The 23393-nt window shown below is 45.2% G+C and overlaps 1 protein-coding gene across 1 annotated transcript in view; it reads right to left on the bottom strand.

Annotated features, from left to right (window-relative positions):
- The window catches only part of MYBPC3 (myosin binding protein C3), a 126988-nt gene that overhangs the window by 16265 nt on the left and 87330 nt on the right, over positions 1–23393 (bottom strand). The window contains exons 24-26 of the mRNA XM_074997265.1: positions 16269–16403; positions 12607–12774; positions 10677–10765 (exon numbers count right to left, since the gene is read on the bottom strand). Coding sequence (XP_074853366.1) covers positions 10677–10765; positions 12607–12774; positions 16269–16403 — 392 coding nt within the window. The remainder of the gene's footprint in view (positions 1–10676; positions 10766–12606; positions 12775–16268; positions 16404–23393) is intronic.

Genomic DNA, 23393 nt, shown 5'->3' with positions numbered 1-23393 from the left:
GCCCCCTCCAATTTATGTGAAATTTGATTTACATGGAGGTTGCCCAGGACGCAACCTCCATGTAAATTGCGGGATTACTATACTCCACTCATAAATGAAGACATTCTAGAGCCAATAAAAGATCTATAAATTACATCACCATTTATACCAGTCGACATTTAACCCCTTAAAAGTGTTTTGAATTCTTTTTAAACACTACCTGGGCTTCTTACTGTTTTAACAGCCTAGGAATCACTAAATAAGTTGGCACTCCAAAGAGCATCCTCAGCAATAAAGATTGCAGGTAACAAGAACTTCTGGGCCAGAATCCATGTTCATTAGGCACACTATAATCCACTGTACTACTATGTTTGCTAGTTTATTCCACCTGGGAGACACCTGACATCTTCTTGATCAGCTGCTTGAGGACAACAAGCAAAAAAAAGACGATCTTTCAAGGACTGTTGGTGGTAAAACACTGTCAGGCTGTCTGATAGCACTCACAAACGTGGATACCTGCCTCAGAACAGTCTTTCATGAATGAGGCAATAAACCCTCAACTGGCTGTGCATTCTGTAACTAGATTTTGTCAATGAAGTGTCAGGTTTGAACTCGAGAATTAACATGGAGTCACTGGTAGACCGCAATGCCCAAGATGGCTATCTTGCCACTGATCAAGCTTGTGTGATATAGAAGTCTTTTCTGGGCACTGCTGAGAGAGCCAAACCATGGCAAATTGCTCAAAACAGGGCTACTTACAGCCTTAGACAGTGGGTCCTCCTATATAAGACACACCAAACCATCACAAAGAACACATCCATTGTCACTCTGGCCATCAAGAAGTCACACACATTAGACCCTCCAGCTTCCCTTGTGCCACAACCAGTACACAGATGAGAGATTATGAAAACCAATTGCACCAAATCCACACAGGTGCTACCAGTCCCAAAGGACCATCCCCATCCCCAGGTCAATATACACTTCGATCTTACCCAAAACAGCACACTGTGTCAATCCTTTAGAATCTAAAACCTAAAGGTTAATTAATAAAAAGAGGAAAGAATAGGGGCAGAGTAAGATTTGTGACAATGTTCTGAGCTACCCCTTGTGGGTTCTGCACTTTGTGGCACTTAGAGAGATGCCTCTGAGGTTCGCTGCATCCTTTTTGCTCTGCCTCCTGGTTTTCCCCAGGGCAGGGCGCAGCCTACTGAGCCCTTCTCATCATCGGCACAGTCATAAACAGGGGAGAGCCCCCATGGACATTGGGTCTCCTCCTTCCCCTTCTGAGCTGCCCAAGAGGGTGTGGGGCAGTCTGGGGGGAACCCAGACTCCTCCCACTCAATCCAGGTTCTGGCCCAGGGAACCTAGGTAGCTGTTGCTGGAGAAAGTGTTTCCCTGAGCCCAAAATGCACCAGCTTCCTCCTTGGGCCACTTCCCCAGATGCTTCCCCCAGTACCTTCTACTGGGTTGCAGATGGCTGATTAGCCCCAGGGGCTGGATTAGCTGCTGCTGCTGTAAGATGATCCTGGATGAGCCTCAGTCCTTGGGAAACTTAAAGGCACTGACCCAACTGCCCAAATAGTTGTCCTCCATAAGGTTACTACAGTATGCTGTGGGCTGTGGTCCAAAGATCACCTATATACATCAGTCACAAAGTTCTTTACGCAGGCTACAGCAGATTGAATAATCTATCTTAAAAGTCTCTGGCGTATATCCTTTTTTAGGATGGGTAAGCAATCCTTCCAAGGTTAGTTCATAGCAGAGATGTTCCTGACCTGAGGTGCTGGATTGAAGAGTGAAGACTGAAGTCAAAATGGAGGAGCCTTAGGATTCCCTTATACCCGTGCCCATGTGGAGGGAAATCCATTGTTCCTCCCTGTGTGGAAGCATGTTGGAAATGAAGAATCACATGAGCAGTTCACCTGTTCATGTCCTTTTTTGGGCATTCTGCCACTGGCAACCTTCTAGATAAATCCAATCCACATCTCAGGAATTTAGCTAAGTCCTGCTTTGTCTGGTGCCACACCTATTGTCTCCCAGAGGCCACAATTTCAGCTAAAAATGCAGACCCAATACTTATAACTCCACATATAAACTTGATACAAACATATAAGCAGCATAAACAGATTCATTATCTGCTACAGACCACCAAATCAGTTAGATGAGGATTTCTTCAGGCGACTATGAAAAGCTTCCAAATCACAGGCCCTGGTCCTCATGGAAGACTTCAATCACCCTGACATTTCTTGGGAGACCAATACAGCAGCACACGGACAATCCAGGAAGTTTTTGGGCAATGTTGAGGATAACTTCCTGGTACAAGTGCTGAAGGAGCCGACCAAGGGCCATGCACAGCTTGACCTGCTGCTCAAAAACAGGGAAGAACCAGTAGGAGAAATAGAAGTGGGTGGCCACCTGGGCTGCAGTGATCAGGAGATGGTGGATTTAAGGATTCTGACAAAAGGAAGAAAGATGAGCAGTAAAATACAGACCCTTAATTTCAGAAGAGCAGATTTCAACTCCCTGAGAGAACTTATGGGCAGGATCCCCTGGGAAGCTAATATGAAGGGGAAAGGAGTTCAGGAGAACTGGCAGTATTTTAAAGAAGACTTATTCAAAGCACAGGAACAAACCATCCTGATGCACAGTAAGAAAAGCAAATATGGTAGGCAACCAGTTTAGCTTACCAGTGAAATCCTTAGTCAGTTTAAACTCGAAAAGGATGCATATAAGAAGTGGAAACTTGGACAGATGTCTAAGGAGGAGTATAAATATATTGTTGGAGAATGCCAGGGAGTAATCCAGTAGGTGGAGGAGATTGGAATGCAAAGGTTGGAACAGATAATGAAGGTTGGGAAGGAGTCATGGGAAGGTTTGGATATGGAGAAAGAAACGAACGAGGTGAGAAACTGTTAAAGTTTGCTACAGAGCATGAGATGGTGATTTGCAACACGAGATTCCAACAAAAGGACTGTAGGAAGTGGACATGACGATTGACTGACGGGAAGTCCAAGAACATGATAAATATGATTTTGATAAGAAGAAGATGGATAACATCAGTACAGCAGTGCTGAACTTTCCAAGGAGCGGATATAGACTCAGACCACAGTCTAGTGATCGCAAACATCAAAATAAAACTCAAAAAAAATGTAAGACACAGTTTAAGAAAAGAAGAGATGTGGTGAGGCTATGTGAGGAAGAAACAAGGAATGCATGCAGAACAGCGCTCGAAGAGAAGATTAAGAATATCGCCACAGAGAGAGACCTAGATAAGAGAGTTTCAGGGATAGCCATTGCTATAGAAGAGGCAATTGAGCAGACTGTTCCAGAAGAAGAAAAGATCAATAAGAAGTGGATTACCCAGAAGACACTGAAGTTGGTTAAAGAGAAAAGAGTGTTGAAGATCAGGAGAGATGTTTCTGAGATGGCAGAACAGCAATATAGGATGAAATGCAATGAGGTAAGGAAAGTAGCAAGAAAGGGTAAGGAGAAACGGTTAGAGCAGCAATGTGAAGATAGTGAGAGGTATTACGGCGAATATAAGACCAGAGAGGTGTATAAGACAATTAGGAATATTAATAGGAAATGGCAACCGAAGCAGATGGAGATCAACAATGAGAACGAAGAAGTGGTCATGAACAGGGAGAAGATTGTGCAGCGATGGACGAGATATTGCACTGATCTATACAAAGTACAGTTGGACCCGAGTGTCTCAGAGAGACTGATTGAAGAATTGAAAGAGATATCTCCCCCGAGCATCAAGAGCGAGACCGATATTTCAAAGGAGGAAGTAGAAAAGCAGTGGAACGGCTTAGGAACAACAAGAGCCCTGGAAATGATAAGATCATGGGAGAGATGATCAAATATGGCGGAGAAAGCATGATTCAGGAAATACACCGACTATGTAGTACAGCATGGAAAGAAGGGAAGGCACCTACGGAATGGCCAAGATCTGTGCTGGTGACAATACCCAAGAAAGGAAGTACATTGGAGTGCAAGAACTACAGAACGATTGCCCTGATGAGTCATCTAGGTAAGGTGCTGATGACGATACTGGCTGAGAGATAAAGATTGCAGATAGAAGAACATATAGCAGATGAGCAAGCTGGGTTCACAAAATGTAGAAGTACCATACAGCAGATATTGGCACTAAGACTGATATAAGAGAAAGCTCGACGAAAGAACAAAAACGTATACACTTACTTTGTTGATTTTCAAAAGGCATTTGGCTGTATAGATCAGAAAGCGACTTGGGCAGTGTTGGAGTTATACGGAGTGGATAGCAGATTAATACGGTTGTTGAAAGATATCAATGATAATGCGGAGGCAGCGGTGAGAACGTGCGGAGAGTTGGAAAGTTTGTTTAAAATAAGTAGAGGTGTGAGACAAGGAGATCCAATATAGCCTAGTGTCTTCATCGCACATCTGGAGGGAGTGATGGACAAGATCAAGGAAGAGGTAGAAAGGATATATGTGCACAGGAAAAGAATTAACAGCTTGAGGTTTGCAGATGATATAGTTATCATTGAGGAAGATGAGGAGAAGCTAGCGAAAAAGGTGTGGGTGTTAAAGAAGGGAAGCGATACGACTGATTATGAACATCAATAAAACAAAAACAATGGTATTTGGAGATAAGGAAATAGGAAGGAAGATCAGCGTGGATGGTATTAAATTACAAAATGTAGAGAAGTTCACATATCTGGGGAGCAACATAACATATGATCTACTGTAAGAAGGAAATAGTGACTAGAAGAGCGAAAGCAAGAGAGAGTTCGAAGGTGTTGGATAAGATCTGGAAAAGCAAAGCAGTTAGCTTAAGAATGAAGCTGGGCATCTTGCAAATGCATGTATTCAGCAGCACGTTGTACGGATGTGAGACATGGGTGATAACAAATGATTCGAAAAGAAGAATATTGGCGTTCAAAGGGAGTTGTTACAGAAAGATTCTGAGAATAGGATGGATGCAGAAGGTCACCAATGAGGAATTATATAGGAAGAGACTGCCGAAAGAGAAGCTGAAGCAGAAGGTTATAAAACAGAAGCTACAACTATTTGGACATATTTGCAGAATGAACAACAAACGAACAATCAAGACCCTAGTATTCGGCATAATGGATGGTTTGAATAGGAGAGGCGGACCCCACAGATGATGTAGTAGATTGGTGCAGAACTAGTCTACAGAAACTAAGCCACTCTGCACTGGATAGGGAAAGATGGAAGGAAATAATGAGAGAAGCATCAGACACCAATGGGCGCTGAGCCCACCATTATTGATGATGATGAATCCAGTAGACAAAAGCACAATTGGAACTGCAACTAGCTAAGAATGTGAAGGATAACAAGAAGGGTTTCTAAGGGCAAGTTAACAATAAGAGGGTGGTCAGGGAGGGTGTGGGGCTACTACTGGATGAGGGAGACAACCTGGTGACAGATGAAGTGGGAAAAGCTGACGTACTCAATGCTTTTTTGCCTCTGTCTTCATGGACAAGGTCAGCTCCCAGACTATGGCACTAGGCAATGCAGTAGTGGGAGGGGGAGGTGGGCAGCCCTCGGTGGGGAAAGAACAGGTTAAGAGCTATTTAGAAAAGCTGGACATACACAAATCCATGGGTCCAGAGTTAAGACATCAAAGCATACTGAGGAAACTGGCAAATGTTATTGCAGAGCCTTTGGCCATTATTACCTGTGTAATCTCCCTGCTTCTTCCAAGATGTGACCGTTCCACCTTCACAAGGATAATATAGACATTCAAGTAAATGGCACATGTCCTTTCATCTTGGTTTCAATGAACAAACCAGAGATGGTATGCAAAGAGTCCCAGGCCAGATGTTAGGTGCATGATACATAAGGCACAAAGGAGCCTCTCTGCACTCATGCTGAAGATCTTTACACACAACACCACTGACAAGTTTTATGTCAGTTGGCAAGGTGGAGACCTAGAAGGGAAATGTACTTTGTTTTGCTTCACAGGAAGTATAAAAGCCTTGGATGTGTCATAGAAGCCTTCCTCATTGGTTGGTCCTAATGTCTTTAGTGTGCATCGTACTTTGTATCTCTGGTGGTCTGCCAGAATCAGGTAAGACTTTGCCATGATGATATTAATAGTCTGTACTGGAAGAGAGAGTTTGATTTCTGGATCCACTGGGCCTGTCAGTAGTACTTCCTGTGCCCTATTAGATGTTATGGATCTTCTGTTGTCTCTTCAGTCTAAAATGTTTGCCTCTGTCAGCTTGGATGCTGATTGGCTGAACATACCAGAGAGGTGCTGTGCTGAGGATGTCTGCAAGAGTCTAGCATAAAGTCACCAATTAATTTGGTTTATAGTATGAGATGATATGAGTTTGGTTTATAGATGAAATTTCTAGGTCTATTAAGGATACATAATTGCTTCAAGAATAACAGAATGGTTAAAGTGCCTACCTTAAGCACATACCTAGCCAAGATAGTTAAAGCACCTACGGAGCCAAGCTTTTAGGTTCAGCCCTGTGCTACCTCCCTTTTTCTTGGGAGGGGAGAACTACAGCATTTGATGGCATTTGTAAGGGCAGTTCACACTATGGGGCAATGTCAACCTAAGGTAAACAACTCCAGCTACGTGAAATACCAGGGGTCCTTGTTATAAGTCAACTCGCTATAAGTTGTTTCACATATATGTCCTTAATTAATTCATGATGCTAAAATTCATTGTATATCACACTACCTCAGTCATTCAGGAGGAGTTAAAAATGTTCAGTTGGACAGAGATCATGTTGGATTTGTCAGGGCATTATGTTTTCAGTCAGCAATGCTTTGTTTTTATTTTCTGGCCAGAACTGACTCTGCGTGTCAATCCCAAAGGCACTCTGTTATAATGTGTATAATATTAAATATAATATTTAAGCATCTCATAAGGAAATTGGGGATAAGATTTCATAACAATGGCTTCTGTAAAGAAAGTTGTACATTTAAGGATACAAATTACCTGTGGGTCTGAAGAAGCTCCTATTTGTTATTAAATCAGAACATTTAGGCCAAGGTTCTTGACTAGTTTCCAGACAGTGTGCAAAATGGAATAGTTCAAAGGGACTAGAGGAGGCAGAAGAGCTGTCTTGGTTTTTGTTGCTGTTGTTGCTTTTTTTTTTTTGTTTGATTTTTTTTTAAGAACCATAGGGAAAATGTTAGCAGCTTTTTCTGAAAGTTATACGTAGATAAAAATAGAAATTTACTATGCAAATTCTCTCAATTGTGAATCTATCTGAATGATTGCTATACTTACAGTACGGTTGAATTGGCACTTTTATTATAATCCCTTTTTGAGATGTTATAGTGACTAATGAAATAGAGCAAGTTTTTTCAGTCTTAGTTGTCATATTTTGAAGCTTTTACTTATAGAATGTGAAAAGCAGGTGGGCTTTCAAGGGACCACTCCCTCACTTTGCGCATCCCTGCTATAGTGTGCAATGACATGACATCACAATCCTTTGTGTCATCCTTACTGTCTGTAAGTTTTGAAGTGAACACACTGCGAGTGCACATACTTTATCTTAATATACTTGTGACAAAGTTCTTTGTCCACCCTCTAGGGGTTCTGTGCTTCCTGGTGATTTCTTGTGTGTCTCAGAGACTCATGGTGGTAGCTTTGGTTCCTTGAGTTTTCCCAAAGGCAAGGCAAGGGTCTCTGCTTACCGAGCCATTCTCATCAAGGGCAAGTCCTAAGTGGGGGTAAAGCAGACCCCCCTTTGCAAATCTTCCCAGCAGGGCAACCCTCTAGGGGAAGGGTTTGGGAGTCCAGGCCCACCTACTACTCTGGACTCCAGCCCAGGGACCCTAGGAGAGAGACAGCTGGTGGAGCTTTTACCCCTGCCCTAATGTAGCAGCCTTTCCCTGGGCCACTTCACCCACCATTTCCCTCTGGTGCCTTCCCCTGTGTGTTGTTGAACTGCATTTCTCTGCTCTTCTGGCCCTCAAACATCTAGTCCTCCTCCCTTGTGCACCTCTCAACTCCTTCTCCAGCTGCCTGGGAGAAGCCTTTTATAGGGAGCCTGGAGGCCTTAACTGGTAACAGGTGCTTGATTAGCCCCCCTCCCCTCCCTTTGTAGGCTGACTCCTAAGGAGGCCTCAGCTGCCTGCACTCAGGTGAACTTAATTGGGGAATAGGAAGGGATTAACCCAGCTCCCAATACACCTACCTTCTATCAGGTTTTTGCAGCCTGCAGGCTGTGATGGGCCACATACTCTACTGTACTGTAGTTGTGTAATCCTTTAGCCATGTCTGGAAATCAAGTGGTGGTGCAAAGTTAAGTGCTGTTCACAAGAGGCAACGTGTTAGTGTGAGTCTTGCTGTGAAAATAGATGTGATAAAGCACATCAGAAATGGTGACTGGGCAGCAGACATTGCTCGCCATCTTGGCCTATCTCTGACCACGCTACAGCGGGCATGCGCACAGTGGGGGTGTGGCCCCTTGAGAGGCATGACATTTTTATGGGGGCGCACAGCAAAGTCCCACTTCCTGCAGCCCTAGTGTCACTAACAGGGGAAAAAGCTGGATCTGCAGGAGGGAGTGGAGGAGAGACAAGTGCCCCGGCCGTTCTCCCTCACAAGGGGACACTCCCCCTGAGCGCCAGGAGGGCACATAAGCACTGCCGCCTCCCTTCAACCCCTCATGCAGCCTGTCTCTGCGAGTCCTCCCCCTGAGTGCCGGGAGGCCACTAAGCACCGCCACCTCCCTTCTACCTGGCACGCAGCCTGCCCCTGCCTGCAGCTGCTTTTGGTGGGCAGTGTGAGTGCCTCCTCTGCCTCCCCCTCCGTTGCCTCCCACACTCCGGTATAGTACTGCTGCCCTAATCTTTTCCATTCTCTCTTCCCCCACTGCATCCTCCACTGCACCTCCCCCACCCCCATGGCATCTGCCAACAAGGGGGCGCAGTGTGTCCTTTCAGGGCTCACCTCCAGCACCCCTGCCCCCCCTCCGCCTGCCACCCGGTCACCACAGAACTTCCCTACATCCCTGGCTTTTGGTCTCTTGGCCCCCAAACAACGTAAGTGCATATCAGTGTGATGTACAATGAATTTAGCATCATGAATTAATTAAGGACATATATGTGAAACAACTTATAGCGAGTTGACTTATAACAAGGACCCCCAGTACTTCACATAGCTGGAGTTGTGTACCTTAGGTCAACATTGCCCCATAGTGTGGACTGTCCTTACAAATGCCATCAAACAGTGCTGTAGTTCTCCCCTCCCAAGAAAAAAGGAAGCAGAGAAGAGTCACAGTTCTTCCAAATGCTTCTGAGGTAGCACAGGACTGAACCTAAAAGCCTGGCTTTTCCCTCACCTGATTAGTTTTCATTCCATTGTGAACAATGACAATTAGTTGTATGAAATAAATTTTTGAAGACTGCAGTTTGTGAACGCTTTTTTCTTTCATTAAGGTGTTGAGTATTTATTTGAACATGATTGATTTTTGTTCTTTTTCTTCAAGATTTTGTGCTAAATGAAATAAGAGACTGTTGTACATTATGGATGCAACGGAAGCATGTGGTGAAAGGTGTAGGTAAAGAGGAGGAAGTATTTACATTAACCCTAATCTCCATTTTTCATTGCTTGTCACCTGAGTTTTTACATTTGCATTTGGGAATTTGATTTAAAATACTTCATTTGTTTCCAATAGGAGAAAAGAGGAAAACAATAGACTTATCTCATTTTTAGTACTTCAGCAGCAAGGGGTAGAAATTTGAAGTCTGGCAAGCAAGTCTTTAGGGAAATACAATATTTTAATTTGGTTACTTATGTTTTATTTAAATAATACAAGGATTCATATACAAAGCTCTGGGTGCTTGGACATATAATTAATGCTACCTGAAAGGCTTATATAAGGAATTAAAAATCTTTCATTGCACATGTGCCATTTTTTCTGATAAATGGTGTGATGCTTGTGCGTGCATGTGAAATTTGGATTACAGTAAAAGCCATCAAACTGAGGACATTCATTAAGGTAGTGTTGCCTTAGTAAAATATCTTTAAATGTGCACTCACAACTTTAACTCTATTGCCCGGCATTATAGGACATCTTCAGCTGCATGAGCATAAGCTAATGTCTTGTTATCTTCATTGTGCATCTGGTACAATGTATTGTGAATGGTGTACAGCAGGAATTCTCAGCTTTTAATAATTTACCAGAATAAAACTGAACAGGAAGTCTACACATAAAATTATTATTTGTCAACAACGAAATCCTTTGTATTCAAATATATTTAAACATAATTATTTTGAAATATGTATCTTGAAGACATAAGGCCAGACCTGGCTCATTTTTCTGGATCATTTTTATTTTGATTTTCTTTATTAACTCAATGGACCCCTCCTTGCCATTCACTGCTCATTATCCAATCTGTGCATAAAGGGCCACATTCTGCTCAATTAAACTGATATAATTTGTGAATAAATTTATTGACTCCCATGGATGTAACCCAGACTTACACTATTGTAAATAACCTGATTTTAGCCTAGTGTGAGGACTGGCCTAACTTGCTGCATATCTTTGCTTTATGTCTTGTAAACTAGCCAGCCACAATCACATTTGATTCTAGGTTAAAGGTCACATGAGCCCATTATTTTTAGGAACTAGTGGCCAGACAGCAGGGGAGCTTGGGTTAGGAAAAAATACTCTGTTAGATATGTAAGAAAAGAGAACAATGTCAAAACAGAATCATACCTGGAAGGGAATAACAATGTTGATTGTCTCTCCTACTTTCTTCACCAGAGTCTGCCGTAGATAGCGTGGCAGCCAGATTTTGGGACGTTCTATTGATAAAGACGGATGTCTTATTTCATTTGTTTGAAGAATTATGAATAAGAAGGAAGAACACCATAAGAGACAGATTTTACATCTAACAGCAGGAATCAATACAAAGTGCTTCTGAGCATGAGAAAATCAGAGTGAAGGCTGCTAATACAATTGGGGAAATTGATAATTTGCTACTCACATTCACCTGTAGCAGAAATATTGCCCTTGTTTCTGCAGCTTTGCAGGATCCATTGCTAGCAGGAGTAGGTAGTTCTACTGCGCAAATGAAGTTTCTGGATATTTCTGAGTCGTATGTGCACTCTCTTTGTCGGGCTTAACTACAGTGGGCACCAGTCTGCATAGCAGTATGAGGCAGGGCATGCGCATACTTGGTTGGGCGCAGGGAAATTGTTGCTGCACCATTTCTGCAATCATGCCACTTAACATACCACTATTTGGAGATGTGTCAGGACTTTTGTAGACTTCATCAGCCACTGGGTTTGCATCACTGTGGTGGAGTGGCCAACAACACCACTGTGACCACTACCCAGCATCAAGGAAGTAATCTGTAATAGCTTACTTTTCACTTACATGTTGGAATCGTATTGCAGAGCGTATTCTCTCTTTTCAAATCCCTGCTCATTTGAGGTTTTCCTGGCACACCTTTTCTCTGTCCCACATCTATACCAATTATCCGTAGAACAAATTTGTAGGCCTAGATTTGGAGTTCTCATTCTCATCTGTTTGATTTTGGGTTGCTCTGTAACTCCTAGGGGTGTGTGGGCACTAGGAACTAACATCAAAGTTAACTTCGAAGTTAGGCACTACATCGAAGTAGCCAGCAGAGCATCTACACACATTTTTTTCCCCTTACTTCAAAGTTAAGTTTGAAGTAGGGACCCCAACTTCGAAGTCCTTACTCCATTCCTGGGAATGGAGTGGTGCCTCACCTCAAAGTAGGGTGTGTGTAGACACTCAGCTTTGAAGTTGTTTACTTCAAAGTTGTACTTCGAAGTAAGCAACTTTGAAGTTATTTTTGTAGTGTAGACACAGCCCCAGTTCATTAAAGTAGGTCACTTTATTGTTTGTTGGACTGTCGTAGCCATCTTGTGTGAGTCAGGAGTGAGGAATCTGCAGTTAAGAACTTTTAATATCTTTTGGATTGTAGTCAAATAAATTGGAACCTACTGCTCTTGAGTAGTGGATAGGATGGTGATTAACACAGTAGAACATGCAAGTGCAGATAACATCTTTTATCTAGAGTGTCCTTAACCTCAGTTCTCAGGAATGTGAAAATTTGGCATTCAGATACCAATTGAGTACCAAAATACTCTTATAAATAAATCAATCAATAAATAGTAGTGTCTAGCAATGTTTAGGAATTTAAGCTTCCAGGCTCATTTTTGAAAGTGTTGTGCAGGTTGAAGATGTGGACTGATAGGTCAGATATAGTGATCACTTCATAAAAAATGTTCACCACAGATGACAGGGTATTTTGGTCTTGCATCTTTTTCCTCTGTAAGTTCATTTGAGAGCATAGTGATTGTCCACCTCACCCTGATTGTCCCTTAGTTTAGCATAAGTAGCACACATTCTGTCTTTTTCAACTTCATATTTAGCTGTGACACTCTGAATACTTTCCCCAGACCTGAAGAAGAACTCCATATAACTGGAAGGCTTGTCTCTCTGATCAACAGAAGTTGGTTCAATAAAAGATATTGCTCCCCCATCAACCTTGTCTCTAGCATTTTGGGACTGACATGGCCACAGCAACACTGCATACTCTCCACTAAAGGACATTATTAGAATTATCCTGATGGAAATAAATAAGTGATACCTGTTCACACTAGATACTCACGCAGAATCTCTTGAATGGTAACAGGCTCTTTAATTAATGCTGGTTTGCTCTCGCCAGCTAGGTTTATAGCCTTGACCCGGAAGCAGAGTTTGTCTCCAGTGACCAGATCTTTTATTAATGCAGATGTTCGCTCAGTAAGGCCCTGAAGAGCTGGAACCCACTCTGTAGCTGCAAGTAAAGGGTTTCTGTTTTAAAATAATGCAAACTTTCTAAACGGAAGTCCCTTCTCGTTTCATTAGGACTGTATCTTCAGGAAGTTTAGTGATGACTATTGAGGGCTTTCTTTGCAACTGTTTTCATTAAAGTGGAAGGGAGATGGTGAGCTAGGATAATTCTTTCCTGATATAGATATATCCTTGAACTACATGTATGGTACCCAGATGCTATAGTGACAGAAACACACTTCCAAAAGCAATAGTGCAAATAATGGAATTTATCTTTTTCTTTTTTTGCGTTTTTAGAAGCTTACGTTAGTAGTGGGACAGAATTCTTTGTGCTTCTTCAGTAACCCGAACAGCATAAAGTCATGATGCTGATAGCACTGTTGTCATTGTGTGATGTAATAGGGATACTGATAACTCTGCTGTGATCATCGTTAGTAAATAGATAGTAGGGTGATAGACACATTAGAAAAAAAAACTACTATACATTACAGCACATCATCATACAGTAATGTGCTGCTGCAGTGACAAAGCAACTATAGCTCCTATAGGTATATAGCTGCTCTGTCAGTGGTGATAGGTAACAGAGAAGAGTCTGTATTCCATTATTCTGTTTTGATGTTATAATGGTTTGGGTGATTATAACAATGCTGCAGTTGCTGATTTGATTACAGGATAAAGGTATTGTGCTTACACAAGCATAAAAATAAGAATTTTAGACTTGTGGCACTAATACTTTGGTAACCATAGACCTATGGACCCGAGATCAGGGTAACTGGTATTAAGTTGATTAAGGGTATGTCTAGTGTAGAACCATTACAGTGGCATAGCTGTGGCACGGCAGCTACACCATTGCATAGTGCAAATTAGGGCTGCCAAAATGTTCAGAAAATCACAATTAATTGAGCAGTTAAACAATAATAGAATAGCAGTTATTTAAATATTTTGGGTAGTTTTTTAAATTGAAATATATTTTTCAACTATAACACAATATAAGGTGTACAGTGCTCATTTTATTCTGATTACAAATATTTGCACTGTAAAAAATGAGAGAATATTTTTCAGTTTACCTCTTACACATGCTGTAGTGCAATCTCTTTACTATGAAAATTAATCTTACAAATATAGCACTATACATAAAAAGTAACTGCATTCAAAAATAGAGCATTGTAAAACTATAATGCCTACCAAACCATTCAGTCCTATTTATTGCTCAACCAATTGCTCAAACATGTTTGCTTATGTTTGCAGGAGACAGTGCTGCCCGTTTCTTGTTTATAATGTCACCTGAAAGTGAGAACAGGTGTTTGCATTGCACTGTTGTACCTGGCTTTATTTACATGCTTGATGCTCTAAAGATACAGATGTCTCTTTCGTGTTCCAACCACCATTCCAGAGGACATGCCTATGAGGGGTTCTGCTTGATAACTACCCAAAGCAATGTAGACCATTCATAGTATGTTAATTTTCATCATATGAGGCAGAAGCCACCAGGAGAAGGTTGATTTTCTTTTTTGGTTATTCAGGTTCTGTGGTTTCTGTATCATAATATTGCCCTTTTAAGACTTGTGACAGTACCATATAGCTTAACCCTTCCAGATTTTGGAAGGCACTTCAGAGTCTTGGGTCAAGTGCTGTAGCTATCTTTAGAAATCTGACATTGCTTCCTTCTTTGTGTTTTGTCAAATCTGCAGGAAGAGTGTTCTTAAAACAAACAACATGTGCTGAGATGGTTATAACATGAAATATACGGCAGACTGCTGGTAAAATAAAGCAGGTGACGTGCCATTCTCCCCCAGGGAGTTCAGTCACAAATTTAATTAACGTTTTTTCAGAGACATGTCCTTTGGAATGGTGGCCAGAGCATAAAGGGGCACATGAATGTTTAGTATGTCTGGCATGTAAATTACCTTGCAGTGCCAGCTACAAAAGTGCCATCTGAATGACTGGTCTCACTTTCAGGTGACGTGATAAATAAGTGAGCAGATAGATGTAGAAAGAGGTCATTGAGACCAGTCCCCTGCATTTACAGCAGGACCTTATCTCCCACAAGTGTAAACAAACTTGTTTATCTTAGTGACAGGCTGAACAAGTAGTAGGACTGAGTGGACTTATTGGCTCTAAAGTTTTATATTGTTTTGTTTCGTTTGTGAAGTTATGCAACAAAAATCTGTTGAAAGTTGCACTTTCACACTACAATATTGTATGAGGTGAACGGAAAAATACTATTACTTCTGTTTATCATTTTTACATTGCAAATATTTTTGTTATAAAATGAGCATGGTCTACTTTGTATTCCTTGTTGTACTAGAGATCAATATATTTGAAAATGTAGGAAAACACTGAAAATATTTCATAAATTTCAATGGTATTCAGTTGTTTAACAACGTAGTTAAAACTGATTGTGATTAATTTTTGGAATCATGATTAACTTTTTGAGTTAATCACATGAGCTAACTGCAATTAGTTGTCAGCCTACTGCAAATGCTTCCTGCATTGAAAGGAATTTTTCTGTGGCTGAAGATAATCTACCCTCCCCCACCGCAAGAGAGAGTAACTAGGTCCTTCTGTTGGCCTAAGCACATCCACCTGTGGATGTGGTGGTGAGTAGGTCAACCTAAATATTGGTGCTGTGGATACAACATGTTTCACAGCCCTGAGCAATGGAGCTAGGTCAACCTAAATTGGTAATTGTTATTCATTTATTTGTATTATTGTAGGACCCAGAAACCCTGGTAAAAGACCAGGGTCCCAATGGGCTGATTGTTGTATATACACAAAACAAAAAGATATTGCCAATATGCTGTTTGTAGAGATGATATGGGTTCATTGATTTAGGATTGATGCTCCAGAAATGCTCAGATAGTGACTGCAGTGATGTACTGAAGTTTTTGTCAGTATTGTGGTGACATACAAGTACTGTTTGCGATCAGGGCTTTTCTTGTGCCAGAACACACCAGAATGGCGTTCCACCACCTATTTTCCTGTTGTTCTAGTGCGGCACAGCACATCCAGCCACAGGGTGCCTCCACCCCAGCTCACACGCTGTGGGGCACCTCCAGCTGTCTCACATGCCACAGGGTGCCTTGGGGCTGCAGGGTCCCCCAATACTCTAGCCGGCGTTCCTGTGGCTGGGGCTGTGAGTTGGGTTTCACCCCTAGTGTGCTTCCAGCCACAGGCTCCCCAGGCCAAGAGTGAGTACCACAACTTTTTTTTTTTTTTTTAAGGAAAAACACTTTTGTGATCATTATTGTGATGACAATGGTGTGACAACGTTACGATTGTTAAGATTATATCATGGTGGTACTATAAGGATGCTGTAGTAAATGTGGTGATGCTTGATAGTTACATTAGGATTATATCCATCATTGGTAGTGATAGGTTTAACTTAATAATGCTGGATTTATTTATTTGTTGTGATGCTCTTGTGTGGTGGTATTTTAGTTATTCTGATCAGACTACTAATGCTCAATTGATACTGTGGTACTAGGGATTACTCACATCCTTCTTTGCAGTACTCCACATTGTAGCCATCCAGTCCCCCTGCCCCAATGCGCTCAGGGGGTCTCCACTTCAGTGTTACCGTGCTGTCAGAGACATCTTCCACTGTAAAGTGTGTTGGTTCACTTGGGGGAGCTGAAAGAAAATAAATAGAAAGTAAAATCTGGAATATAGGATTATGAATGCAAGAACATGGTTGATATACAGGGAGCGATGAGTGTAGGAATTATTTTACTAAGTGGATGCAAAATGGCAGAGTCATATCAACCCCCTGCGCTCAAATGTAACCTCTGTTGCTTCACTTGATGGAAAAGTCAATAACTAACATCAGAACTGGGAGGAATACAAGATACTTGCATCATATGAGGTCTAGCTCAGTATCAGTTGCTGTACCCATGTTCCTTTATAGATAAAAGCTGAATGAAGAAACTAGAGCACTAGAGATGCTGGTGGGCTTTGCCTCTTCCAGAACACTAATGTCAGTGCATCTGTCTTCCCATTAGATTGTCAAGACCTTACGAAGGCAGCATTGGTGATGACTCTCACAGACTGTAGGTTATCCAGGTTTCAGACCCATACAGAAATTTGGGAGAACAACAGCCTAAGAAATGAGAAGTTTGGTGCCTGTTTGAATGTCGTGATCTTCAAAAATCTTGTGCCATAAATGAGCAAATGTTGCACTGGCACAGCTCAGATGGTGTTGGGTTTCTGCATCAATATCTGCCTTGGATGAGAAGTAACTTCCAAGGCAGAGAAAATGGTCAACATTCTCCAGTACTTCATTGATTTTAGTAGATGGGCTGTGTGGTGTCTCATTTACAGAGGGCTGATGGAGCACATTGGTCTTCTTGATGTTGAACATGAGACCAAGACATGTGTAAGCATCATCAGATATGTTCAGGATAGTTTGGAGCTCTTTCTCAGAATGGACAAAAGTGGGCTATGTCATGGAAATCTCACACTCAGCTTTCAGCGTGCTAAGCCTGAACAGCTTTCCATCCATTCTATAAATGATTTCAGTGCCTGCTGGAAGCTTCCCAGCACTGAAGTAAAGAATGACAGCAATAAAAACCACAAATATGTTTGGGGTGATGATGTAGCTCTATTTCACTCTTGTTTGTACTTTGAAAAATTCCCTCTGGTAGCCAGTACAACTAAGAGGAATTGCTTTCATGTCGTCATGAAGCAGCTTTAGAATGTTGATATATTTATCAGGATATCCAGTCTTTGACAGTACAATGCAGAGGGCATGGTGATTCACTGAATCAAAGGCCTTAGTTAGATCAATGAAAGCCATATACTGTGGTTGGTTTTGCTCTTGACACTTTTCTTGCACCCATCATGCTGTGAAGATCATAGCCACAGTTCCGTGACATGGTCAGAAATCGCTCTGTGACTCTGGTAAAATTTCTTCTGACCAGGGCAGAATGTGAGTTTCAAGGATCCATGCCACAACTTTGCCTGCAGTGGCAAGGAGACAGATACCATGATGGTTTCCACAGTCTGCTTTATCCCTTCTGTCACAGCTGGCTACCCACACTGGCACTTCAAGTGCAAGGAATGGGGAGCACCTAGGCAAAGAAAACCCTGCTAGACCCTATCTCTGCAGTTCCCAGAGACTGAAAAGTTTTCCTGATTTCAGTTTTCCCTGAAATCAGTCAGTAGCTGCCACCATCAGGTGAACAAAATCACTTGGAATCTCTTCCCTAAGGGCAAAATCTCCAACCTCCTTTCCCCAAGAGGATGGAAAGAAACAAGAAGAGCACTCCCATTAATTGCAGTACAGTGATCTTTGAGCTCTCTGTTAACATGTCTGCAGTCAGGCACATAGTTTTAAGCCCCTTTAGGACAGCAAAGATCAACCAGTAATTTGCAAGCATCAAAAATGGCTTCATGCTAAAAAAAAAAAAATCCATGAATTTAAACAAAACATAGGGATTTTTCCCTCGGTCAGGTTCTTGGTTACAGCAGAGAACAAATGGAACAAATGAAATGCTCAGACGTAATCTTCAAACCCCAAATAGGGTGCGTCTACCCTAGCTGGCTACTTCAAAGTAGCCAGCACAACATCGAAATAACACCCGTCACATCTACATGCGCCATGTGCTATTTTGATGTTGAAATTGATGTTAGGCAATGAGACGTTGCAGTTGCTATTCCCATCTGAAGATGGGAATAGCGCCCTACTTCGACATTGAACGTCGAAGTAGGGTGTGTGTAGACGATCCGTGTCCCGCTACTTCGAAATAGTGGGGTCCTCCATGGCGGCCATCAGCTGAGGGGTTGAGACACTCTGTCCAGCCCCTCTGGGGCTCTGTGGTCCCCGCGCGCAGCAGCCTTTAAAGCACCACAGACCCGGATTTCCTGTGGCAAGAAGCTGAGAGCGTGCAGGCAGCAGCACATGCACATGCTAGCTCTGCACGCCCTCTCCGGACCCCGACCTGAGCACCCAGTGCCATGGCATCCAGCCAGCCCCCTGCATGCCCCCAGGGCTCCCCTCCTGAGGGGACCCAGGCACCCCTGGCAGCCAAGCGGGGGGCCAAAAAGAGGCGGGGCCCCTCCTGGTTACAGGCTGAGCTCCGAGACCTGCTGGGGCTCTGGGGTGAAGAAGAGGTGCTCCACGTGATGGGGAGCAAGCGGCGGAATGCAGAAGCATTTGCCCGACTGCCAAGGGCCTGGCTGCCCAGGGTCACCCTGCCCACACTCCGGATCACGTCCGGAGTAAGGTGAAAGAGCTGCGGCAGGGGTACGCCCGGGCCTGGGACTCGGCCAGCCGGTCTGGGGCTGCCCCCGCCGCTTGCCCCTATTACAGGGAGCTCAGGGCCATTCTGGGCCCCTGGGACACCTCCTCCCCTGCCGGCCACCCTTGACACCACGGCTGACGAGCCCCAGCAGACCTTGGAGCCGGAGGCCAGCCCCGCACCCCGGGGCCCACGTGAGGAGCTCCCCCTCGGGACAGCGGAGGAGGAGTCCAGCAGTGGGGGGGGGCTCCTCATCGACCTCCCCTCCTGGAGCACCAGCCGGGCGTCCGCCCACCGGGCTTCCCCTGACCGCAGCAATGAATGGTCAGGTACGTACCCCACAGAGCACACACCCATGGTTCCGCAGGGCGGGGGCATGAGGCACGACCGGGAGCCTCACACACCCGCAGCAGACCCCAACCCGCAAACTTCCAGCCACTGTACAGTCCCAGGATGGCGGCATGGCCATCAGCGCCCGTCAGCACCCGCACCCATGGACAGCACTCAGCCTTAACCCTGGGGGCGGGGGGGACAATGCCATGGCAACAGCCAACAGAGACATCACACCCACCGATGGGGATGGAGAACCAGCACCCCAGAGGGGGCGGGGGGAATGGGCCATGGGCCAGGGGACTGTACTAACAGCCTTCCCCTCCTTCTCTCCAGCTGCAGCATCCGACTCCCCAGGCAGCCAGGCACTGTCCGTTGTCCCCGACAGCCCACTGGAGGTCAGCCGCTGCCAACGGCCGGAGACACCCCCAAGGGCAGCAGGACGGTCCCGCCACTGCCGGACTCTGGGGATGGCCCCTGTGGCCACACAGCTCCTGGCAGCTCTCCGGCAGCAGACGGAGGTGGCGGAAGAGAGACTGCGGTTTGAGCGGGAGGAGTCCCACCTGGTGGTGGGCGGCAGGGGAGGACTTTATGGGGGTCTTTTGGGACATAGCTGGGTTGATCCGGGAGGCCGTTGCCTGGCTCCTGCCCCCCGCTGCCCCCCGGGGCCACCCTACCCGCTGCTCCACCCAAGGCCCCCCCACCGCACCGCCTGCCACCCCACCCGCCTCACTGCCTGCTGCCCCGCCTGCCACCCCACCTGCAAGCTCCACAGAGCCCACTGGGGCTGAAGACTGGCCAGTGGAGGCATCCCAGCCGTACTTGCCAGTCCTCCCAGCCCCCAGCTGGCCATGCTGGGGATCGCGGACACGGGGGGTGGTAGCGAGCCGTAGCCGGCGGGGGTTGTGCCCCTCTACCCCCACCCTGGACTGATGGGCCAATGGCCGAGCTGTCTGCTGGGCCCCCATGTATATATTTGTCCCCCATGTATTTAGTTGTCCCCCTTTTTGTATATTTGTTGAAGTTTCTGTTTTGAACAAAACAAGTTTTCAAGTTTCAGAAAAAAAAAGGTTTTATTTTCCGAAAAGCTGGAGGCGTGTGCTTGTTGGGGGGGTGGCATGTGGGTGTTGAGGGTGGTGTGCGGGCAGTGTGGGCTGTGTGTGTGGGGGGGTCTTCTGGGGAAGGCCAGGGAGGTGCTCAGGGGTCTCCCTGATCAAAATGGGCCTGCAGGGCCTCATGGACCCGTACCCCCTCATGGTGGGCCTGGCGGCTGGGTGTGGCAGCCGGCTGGGGGAAGCCTGTGCTGGCGTCGACCACCCACCCCTGGACGAAATCCTCCCCCTTGCTCTCAATGATGTTTTGGGGCGTGCAGCATGCGTTCACAACCTGGGGGATGTTTTGGAGTCTGATGTCCAGTCGGGCAAGGAGGCACTACCAGCGGCCCTTCAGACGGCTGAATGTCCTCTCTACCACCTGGCGGGCATGGTTCAGGCGGGCGTTGAACTGCTCCTGGCTGGCGTTGAGGTGTCTGGTGTACGGGCGCATGAGCCAGGGCTGGAGGGGGTAGGCTGCGTCCGCCATGAGGCAGAGGGGCACGGTGGTGTCCCCCAGAGGGATCCCCCTCGGGGCGATGTAGGTCCCTGCCTCCAGCCGGCGGCACAGGCCCGAGTTCCTAAAAACATGGGCATTGTGTGTGCAGCCGGGCCAGCCCACGTACACGTCCTGGAAGCAGCCCCGACTGTCCACCATGGCCTGCAGGACCACGGAGTGGTAGCCCCTGCAGTTTATGTATCTTCCTCTGCTGTGGTCTGGGGCGCAGATGGGGATGTGGGTCCCATCCAGGGCCCCGAAGCAGTTCGGGAATCCCATGGAGGTGAATCCGGTGACGGCTGCGTCCAGGTCCCTGAGTCGGACGACTCTCTGGAGCAACATGGTGTTAAATGCACGGACCACCTGTGGGGAGGGAACACAGGCACCCATGAGGCTGTGCAGGTTGCCCCAGGGCCCTTCCCCCAGGCCCTCCTCCCAGGCACCTCCCCGGGTACCCCACCTGCCCAGCCCCTCCCTTCCCGGTGCCCCTCCCTACCCAGCCCCACACCCGGCCCCTCCCTCCCTCTCCCCCAACCCCACACCCGGGCCCCCCGCCCCCCCCAGTGGGTGTGTGCCCGGGCCGCCTTACCTCCATGATGACAGCCCCAACCGTGGTCTTTCCCACTCCAAACTGGTGTCCCACGGAGCGATAGCTGTCTGGAGTGGCCAGCTTCCAGACGGCTATTGCAACCCTCCTCTCGACATGGAGGGCGTGCTGCATTTGGGTGTCGCGGTGCCTCAGTGCTGGGGTGAGCCACTGGCAGAGCTTGCGAAAGGTCTGCTGGCACATGCGGAAGTTCCGGAGCCACATATCGTCGTCCCACTCCCGCATGATGAGCTGCTCCCACCACTCGGAACTGGTGGGGTAGCTCATAAGAACATAAGAACATAAGAATGGCCATACTGGGTCAGACCAAAGGTCCATCGAGCCCAGCATCCCATCTGCCGACGGTGGCCAATGCCAGGTGCCCCAGAGAAGGAGAATAGAAGACAATGATCAAGTGATTTATCTCCTGCCATCCATCTCCTGCCCTTGTTATGAAGGCTGGGGCACCATACTTTATCTCTGGCTAATAGCCATTTATGGACCTAACCTGCAAAAATTTATCAAGCTCTTTTTTAAACCCTAATAGAGTCCTGGCCTTCACAGCCTCCTCGGGCAAGGAGTTCCACAGGTTGACTGTGCGCTGTGTGAAGAAAAATTTCCTTTTATTAGTTTTGAACCTACTACCCATCAATTTCATTTGGTGTCCCCTAGTTCTTGTATTATGGGAAAAGGTAAATAATTTTTCTATATTCACTTTCTCCACACCATTCATGATTTTATATACCTCTATCATATCGCCCCTCAATCACCTTTTTTCCAAACTGAAAAGTCCCAGTCTCTCTAGCCTCTCCCCATATGGGACCCTTTCCAAGCCCCTAATCATCTTAGTCGCCCTTTTCTGAACCTTTTCTAATGCCAATATATCTTTTTTGAGGTGAGGAGACCACATCTGCACGCAGTACTCGAGATGTGGGCGTACCATAGTTTTATATAGGGGAAGTATGATCTCTTTTGTCTTATTATCGATCCCTTTTTTAATAATTCCTAACACCCTATTTGCCTTACTAACTGCCGCTGCACACTGCATGGATGTCTTCAGAGAACTATCCACTATAACTCCAAGATCCCTTTCCTGATCTGTCGTAGCTAAATTTGACCCCATCATGTAGTACGTGTAATTTGGGTTATTTTTTCCAACATGCATTACCTTACACTTACCCACATTAAATTTCATTTGCCATTTTGCTGCCCAATCACTCAGTTTGCTGAGATCTTTTTGTAGTTCTTCACAATCCCTTTTGCTTTTGACTGTCCTGAACAACTTGGTGTCATCTGCAAACTTTGCCACCTCACTGCTTACACCATTTTCTAGATCATTGATGAACAAGTTGAACAGGATCGGTCCCAGGACTGACCCCTGGGGAACACCACTAGTTACCCTCCTCCATTGTGAAAATTTACCATTTATTCCCACCCTTTGTTTTCTGTCTTTTAACCAATTCCCGATCCATGAAAGGACCTTTCCTCCTATCCCATGACCACCTAATTTACATAAAAGCCTTTGGTGTGGGACCGTGTCAAAGGCCTTCTGGAAATCTAGGTATATTATGTCCACTGGGTGCCCCTTGTCCGCATGTTTATTAACCCCTTCAAAGAATTCTAGTAGATTAGTTAGACACGACTTCCCTCTGCAGAAACCATGCTGACTTTTGCCCAACAATTCGTGCTCTTCTATGTGCCTTGCAATTTTACTCTTTACTAGTGTTTCTACTAATTTGCCTGGTACTGATGTTAAACTTATCGGTCTATAATTGCCAGGATCTCCTCTAGAGCCTTTTTTAAATATTGGTGTTATATTGGCCGTCTTCCAGTCATTTGGTACCAAAGTGGATTTAAAGGATAGGTTACAAACCACTG

The sequence above is a fragment of the Carettochelys insculpta genome, chromosome 6, assembly GCF_033958435.1.
Source record: "Carettochelys insculpta isolate YL-2023 chromosome 6, ASM3395843v1, whole genome shotgun sequence".
NCBI classification, from domain to species: domain Eukaryota; kingdom Metazoa; phylum Chordata; order Testudines; family Carettochelyidae; genus Carettochelys; species Carettochelys insculpta.
This window is presented reverse-complemented; position numbering and strand designations above follow the sequence as displayed.